The sequence below is a fragment of the Anopheles coluzzii genome, chromosome 2 (assembly GCF_943734685.1).
Source record: "Anopheles coluzzii chromosome 2, AcolN3, whole genome shotgun sequence".
NCBI lineage: Eukaryota > Metazoa > Arthropoda > Insecta > Diptera > Culicidae > Anopheles > Anopheles coluzzii.
The window spans coordinates 45,044,139-45,051,279 of NC_064670.1; the positions used below are offsets into that span (position 1 = coordinate 45,044,139).

General features: G+C 44.3%; 2 protein-coding genes across 4 annotated transcripts in view; one reads left to right on the forward strand and one right to left on the reverse strand.

Moving 5' to 3' along the window:
- Positions 1-1,042, reverse strand: part of LOC120949361 (histone H2B) — a 202,183-nt gene extending 201,141 nt beyond the window's left edge. For 2 of the 3 annotated variants that reach the window (XM_049607783.1, XM_040366623.2), the window contains exon 1: positions 400-1,042. In XM_049607783.1, coding sequence (XP_049463740.1) covers positions 599-973 — 375 coding nt within the window. In that variant the 5' untranslated portion in view covers positions 974-1,042 and the 3' untranslated portion in view covers positions 400-598. Of the gene's footprint in view, positions 1-77 lie in introns of all 3 variants that reach the window. The other variant, XM_049607782.1, reaches the window with a different exon arrangement.
- A 2,663-nt stretch (positions 1,043-3,705) lies between these two features.
- LOC125906902 (histone H2A-like) lies at positions 3,706-4,351 on the forward strand. The gene has a single exon (XM_049607821.1). It carries the CDS (start codon positions 3,771-3,773, stop codon positions 4,143-4,145), a length of 375 nt encoding a protein of 124 aa, XP_049463778.1. The 5' UTR covers positions 3,706-3,770; the 3' UTR covers positions 4,146-4,351.
- Positions 4,352-7,141: the final 2,790 nt, after the last annotated feature.

A 7,141-nucleotide genomic window follows, 5' to 3' on the forward strand; every position in this document is an offset into this window, starting at 1 on the left:
AACATGTCAAATCCCATATATTTTTCATGTTCGATGTCGTGTTCGATTGCTGCTAGAGCGCTGCCTAAGAAGACGACCCTTCAATACTTATTAGCAAGTTTAAAATCGAACAAATCTATTACAACATTTGACTCACGACACATAAGCTGCTATTGGTTGCTTTGTCGATAAATTATCCTCGTATGCGCGTCATACAACGAGCGAAACGACTTCTATTCATAATTCATGATACACGAAACTCCATTTTCAATTTCACCTCGCAAGACGCTTCCAACCAGTGCGGACTTTTTTTTAATGTTTTTTTAAACGTGCTAAGGTTCTATTTAACATTAATATTTACAATGAACAACGCAGAACTTGTAAAGTTCGCAAACAAACTTAGGATATGGCTGCGTTTACCTGCACTAATGCCATTTAGTACAGGCAAACGCAACAAACTGAACAATAACGTTGACGAAGACGGACACCCTGAAATTAAAGCGCTAATTCGCTGGTGCAGATGAAACGAAGGATAATTCTTTGTTTGAATGCGGTTTGTGGTCCTGAAAAGGACCGATTTAAGAGAGGTTCATGAAAAGAAGCCAATCATTTCAGTGGCTTACTTCGAGCTGGTGTACTTTGTGACAGCCTTCGTTCCTTCGGAGACGGCGTGCTTGGCAAGCTCACCAGGCAGCAGCAGACGAACAGCGGTTTGGATTTCGCGGGACGTGATCGTCGAACGCTTGTTGTAGTGCGCCAAGCGGGATGCCTCAGCAGCAATGCGTTCGAAGATATCGTTGACGAAACTGTTCATGATGCTCATGGCCTTCGAAGAGATGCCAGTATCCGGGTGGACTTGCTTCAACACTTTGTAGATGTAAATAGCGTAGCTTTCCTTGCGGGTCTTGCGCTTCTTTTTCTTGTCGGACTTGGAAATATTTTTCTGGGCCTTGCCAGACTTCTTCGCAGCTTTTCCACTGGTTTTGGGTGCCATTTCGACGGAAAAATTCACTCAACACTGGGACACGATGTGTATGATTCAACGCGTGATTGCGTTCTAGAAAAATTCCGAGCTCTCCGATCGCTTATAACGGGCTGTGAGAGAGAATACGTATCGTGCAGCTCGAAAAATTCCAAACGAGTATCGGGCAGCACGAATAAGCTGCTATATAAGCATCGGTCGGGTCAAAATTGTTCTATTATAAAAAGACCTGCCAGAATTTAAGACCATCAAAGCAAAAACTGAATCCATACAATTACAATTCAATAGCAGACCCAACATACATTACAATAGATCCTTTTCTATAGCCGAACTGAGTTGGGCTCTTGCCAAGTGCAAAGGCAACTCAGCAGGACCAGACGACATTGGCTATCCACTGTTGAAAAACCTTCCTTCTGAAGGAAAAAACCTGCTCTTAAAGCTTTACAACCACATATGGCAGAGTGGCAAAATTCCTCCTCACTGGAAGAAAAGTCTAACAATACCCATCTTAAAGCCCGATAAACCTAAACACAGCCCAAATAGCTACAGACCAATAAGCTTACTAAACTGCATCGGAAAAGTGTTGGAAAGAATGGTTAACCGGCGTCTTACCCAAGAACTGGAAGGCAGGAAACTCCTCAGCATTAATCAACACGCATTTAGATGCGGATTAGGCACGGAAACTTACTTTGTGCAACTCGAAGAACTGCTGGCCAAAGTAAAATCTGATAAACATCATGCCGACTGTGCTATCATCGACTTGGCTAAAGCTTTCGATCGGACATGGAAATACGCAATCATGCGCCAGCTAGCCAGATGGAATTTCGGAGGTAACATGATCACATTCCTCGATGATTTCCTCTCAGATCGTACCTTCGAGGTTCTGATTGGAACGAACAAATCCAGCACTAAAACACTCGAAAACGGAGTTCCTCAAGGAGCCATCCTTTCTCCAACATTATTTCTGATTAGCATCGAAAGTCTTCTCCGCTCACTACCACCATCCATCACTCCACTGGTGTACGCTGATGATATAGTTCTGATCTCGAGCAATGCAGGTAATGGAGTAGCGCGATACAATCTGCAACAGGGACTGAACATCGTATGGGTATGGTCAAAACGTATTGGTTATGACATCGCTGCTGAAAAAAGCAATATACTACACATCTGCACCAAACCGCACCCAACTGTACCGCTTTGCCTTAATCAATCACAAATTCCAGACTGCAAAAAAGTAAAGATACTCGGGATCACAATTGACCAAAAACTCACATTCCAAGCCCACATTAAACAGTTAAAAACTACAGCTACCAAGAAAATCAACCTTTTCAAAATGCTCAGCACAGGAACCCACAAAGCTTCAAAAGATACACTTATCTTCATTATTAATCACTGGTTACTTCCAAAACTACTGTACGGTATAGAAATAGTATCGATTAAAAAGGAACAGTTTGAAAAAGCAATAAGCCCCATCTACCATGCCGTTCTAAGATATGCCATAGGCGCCTTCCGAACCAGCCCCATCGTCTCTATGCTAAGTGAGAGCGGACTTCTTCCACTTAGCCATGTAATAACAACTAAATTAGCCGCAACAGCAACAAGAATTAAAGAAAAGAATATCCAAGCACCATCATTCCTCAATAGAGCCAACTACGAACTTTTCGCTATAACAAACTGCAATATCCCGGATATCACAACACTGTTACATCTTGGCACTCGGCCGTGGTACCATGAACCCCCTAACATAGACTGGCATTTTAAAAACATCCTTAAAGCAGGCTGCAATAGTACAATAGCCCAAAAACATTTCATAGAATACATCAACAACAAATACATAAAACACAATCACATCTACACCGATGGATCAGTCGATGAAGCAGCAGCAGGATTCGGGATTTACTCACCCATTGATAAAGTAGCGTCCAAACTGCCGGATCACTCTTCCATCTTTACGGCAGAAACGTTGGCATTAATCCAGACAGTTGAAGATACCCTGCGCTCTGACCTGGAAAACGTCATCTTTACCGACAGTGCGAGTGTCCTCTCGGCACTAGAGCATGGAACATGTAAGGACCCAAACATCCAAAAGCTCTACCAGGTCACTAGCCCACACATAAACCAGGATCAACAACTCACCATCTGTTGGATACCTGGTCACACTGGTATCAAAGGCAACGAGATCGCCGACCGCCTCGCCAACAAAGGCCGAAGAAAAACATCAACCTACAACACCTCGTTGCCTAAAAGAGACGCAATTATCTATATAAATGGAAAAATAAGAGAGGCGTGGGAAAAGGAATGGTTTAAAACCAAAAACAACTTCCTTCGGCTAGTGAAATTAACAACTACACCATGGCCATCAGTAATAAAACATCGAGACCAAAAGATCCTTACTCGAGTAAGAATAGGCCACACTAGACTGACCCACAGCCATCTCATCGAACGATCCAGTCCTCCTCCTCTCTGCCAATTCTGCGGTACCACTATAACAATATTCCACCTCTTAACAGAATGCCACGGATACACACAACTTCGTAATACTTGCCATATTGACGCCAACATAGACTCAATACTTTCACCTCATCCACAGAAACAGGAAAATCTACTAAAATTTCTAAAACTATCACATTTATTCCATCAATTATAACAATCTAATAGTCCTATTTTATACACAAAGAGGTGAAAGAACTCCGCAGGAGCCAAAGCCTCTCTAAACCATACTAACAACAACATTCCGTAAAGACCCTTCTCAAAGAGAACATCGTGTTGTTCGTGATCCCTTACAAACGTACCCCAATCAAATCTAACCATGTCTGGCCGTGGAAAGGGAGGAAAGGTAAAGGGAAAGGCAAAGTCCCGTTCCAACCGTGCCGGTCTTCAGTTCCCCGTTGGCCGTATTCATCGTCTCCTGCGCAAGGGTAACTATGCCGAGCGCGTCGGTGCCGGAGCACCCGTGTATCTGGCAGCCGTCATGGAATACTTGGCCGCTGAAGTGCTTGAGTTGGCCGGAAACGCTTCCCGTGACAACAAGAAGACGCGCATCATCCCGCGTCATCTGCAGCTGGCCATCCGCAACGACGAGGAGTTGAACAAGCTGCTGTCCGGAGTAACCATCGCTCAGGGTGGTGTGCTGCCCAACATTCAGGCCGTGCTGCTGCCCAAGAAGACCGAAAAGAAGGCTTAAACGGTGTGACAAAGCTTCCTTCATCTCAAACCCAAAACCGTCCTTTTCAGGGCGACAAATTACTTTGCCAAAGACATTTTATTCGATTTATGCTGTTATGGGAGAACCAGAAGGAAAAAAAATCCAGATATTTCAAGAACCGTGCTTGAAACTGTGTACAAAATGTAGATGAAAAAAAGTGCCTTCTTTTGGCACAAAAAACATCATTTGCTGTTGTCGATTCTGTAACCTCTCATTACTACTTCTACAAAATGCAGCATATCATAAGCGATGCATAAGATTTTCCAGGTAGCTTGTTCAAGAGGGTTGGTTTTACCTTATAAATGCAAGCAGTGATTCCTGCGTGTTCACCTTTTTCTGAAAACAGTAAAGGACATTTTTACCTGATTTATCGTTAACCACGGGAAAATGTTGAACGTATCGGTACATCTTTCTGGAAGATTGTCGTAAAATGTTGTGTGGTTAGGTAGGCTTAAGTTCGCATAAAAAATTGTTTTCAATATATCGGGAAACTTTGAAAATGGCTTTAAAATAGGTGGACCAAAAATTTGGAGGATTCATATAAACAAACATACTGTAAAATCGATCATTTCACACTTCATTTAAATAACCGTATATCCAAATATGTGTTGCATTTTAACGTATGTCTATGTTTTAAACAATACATTGTTTTGCAATGTAGGAATGCCAATAAAATACAAAGGATTTAAGTACCCCTAACGCATAGGCAATTTGCATTACACAAACTCTGTGTGAACTCCATATTCAATAACGCCATCTAGTGGTGATCAAAGTCTCTGCAACCAGTAGCAACGCCATCTAAATAATTGATAAAAGCCCGCTGCGCAAATTCGAGCAGTTTTCTGCGTAGTTTTTTGCGTCGTCTTGTGTCAAAAAATACGCAAAAAATACGCTAGACTTCAGCCAAAACTACGATAGCCAGCGTATTTATTGCAGTTTTTAGGTGCGGAACGAGCGCCATCTGTTGAAGGAATGGATGAACTATTTCAGACGGTGGAGCAAAACAAACGGCCTAAAAATTCAAAAATATTGGCGCCCATTCCTTCCTCCTCCTCTTCCTCTAACTCCCTTCCCCTCCCTGCCTTGCCTTATACTTGCGCTTCAGCCCGTGCAAGGTGTATGGATATTAGGAGGTGAAGTGCTTCAGAGCAAATTGACATTTCACGACTTGACATAACAATACTGGGGGCTCCGGTATAAAAATCGGGAAGGGCTGGAGGGGGGTATAGAAAATTGTATACGATTTGACATAACAATACTCAATGATGGCGCCCGGCAAACGCGCTAATAATTCACCTCCTCAATAAATACACCTTGAGCCCGTGCCTTTCGCCGTCAGCTGATTGTGTGTATGCGTTGGTGTATATGTACATTGCGGTTGTGTATTGTAATTGGTGGGTGTTAGCATTTATTTATTCGTGTGTGACCTTGACGATGCGGGAGAAGCTGGTTCATTTTGGGATTTAAAGTGTTATCGGTGTATTGATGGTTTATTTTATTTCGTGCCGCTGCTGATGAGGCCATTTAATGCCCGTGCCAATCGAGGGTGAAGAAGCCAATTTCAAACAAGCGTACGAGAACGTCTAACACTGATGTAATATTTTTTTTAAAATCTGAACATGTTTGATGCTTCAACGACCTTCTAAACATCATGTAGCACGGTGTATAGTGGCAATAAAAAATATTTTTTTTTTTTTCAATGTGCCGGGGTGCGTTCTCGCGTACGCGCGTACATGCGTGCGTGCGCGTGTGTGTGTGTGCGTGCGGGAACCCCAAAACTGTTTGATTCTGATGCGTGCATTGTCACCGGCTGCGTCTACACACTCCATGCATTCTCAGACAAACGATCGAAGCAAACGTGCATGTGATATGTTACACATTTCTTTCCAATTCCGCTAGCGGACGCAAGTGGAAACAAAACATGAATTTAATTCATACAAAAGAGAATTCTGGTTTGGTTTATTACGGTGCGCGTATGATACTGCACCTGTCCGTCCAGAATCTGGTGGCTTGTTGGTTTTGAGTCGGTATCATGACGCCGTGCGACCGGTACTGCCTTGGAATGGGTTCGGATCGGTAGGTTCATGTTTTGGTCGAGTGCATTCCGTGCATTTGTCGCGTCCTCTTTCCCTCTTTCCCTCTTTCCCTCTTTCCCTCTTTCCCTCTTTCCCTCTTTCCCTCTTTCCCTCTTTCCCTCTTTCCCTCCTTCCCTCTTTCCCTCTTTCCCTCTTTCCCTCTTTCCCTCTTTCCCTCTTTCCCTCTTTCCCTCCTTCCCTCTTTCCCTCTTTCCCTCTTTCCCTCCTTCCCTCTTTCCCTCTTTCCCTCTTTCCCTCTTTCCCTCTTTCCCTCCTTCCCTCTTTCCCTCTTTCCCTCTTTCCCTCTTTCCCTCTTTCCCTCCTTCCCTCTTTCCCTCTTTCCCTCTTTCCCTCTTTCCCTCTTTCCCTCTTTCCCTCTTTCCCTCTTTCCCTCTTTCCCTCCTTCCCTCTTTTCCTCCTTCCCTCTTTCCCTCTTTCCCTCTTTCCCTCTTTCCCTCCTTCCCTCCTTCCCTCCTTCCCTCTTTCCCTCTTTCCCTCTTTCCCTCTTTCCCTCTTTCCCTCTTTCCCTCTTTCCCTCCTTCCCTCCTTCCCTCCTTCCCTCCTTCCCTCCTTCCCTCCTTCCCTCTTTCCCTCCTTCCCTCTTTCCCTCCTTCCCTCTTTCCCTCTTTCCCTCCTTCCCTCCTTCCCTCCTTCCCTCCATCCGCCGTAGCAAGGGGTTAGTCACCGGCTCCGGCTACGTGGTACTCAAGTCCTGAAAAGGCCGGCATGATCGCGTTGGCTATTACGCCAATAATAATAAAAAGAACTTAGCATAGCAGTCCACACCCGGGTAAGAGTTTGTCTTGACTTTGTTGCTGCCGGGCTACCGCTGTGACGCGACAGATGCACGGAATGCACTCGACCAAAACATGAACCTACCGATCCGAACCCATTCCAAGG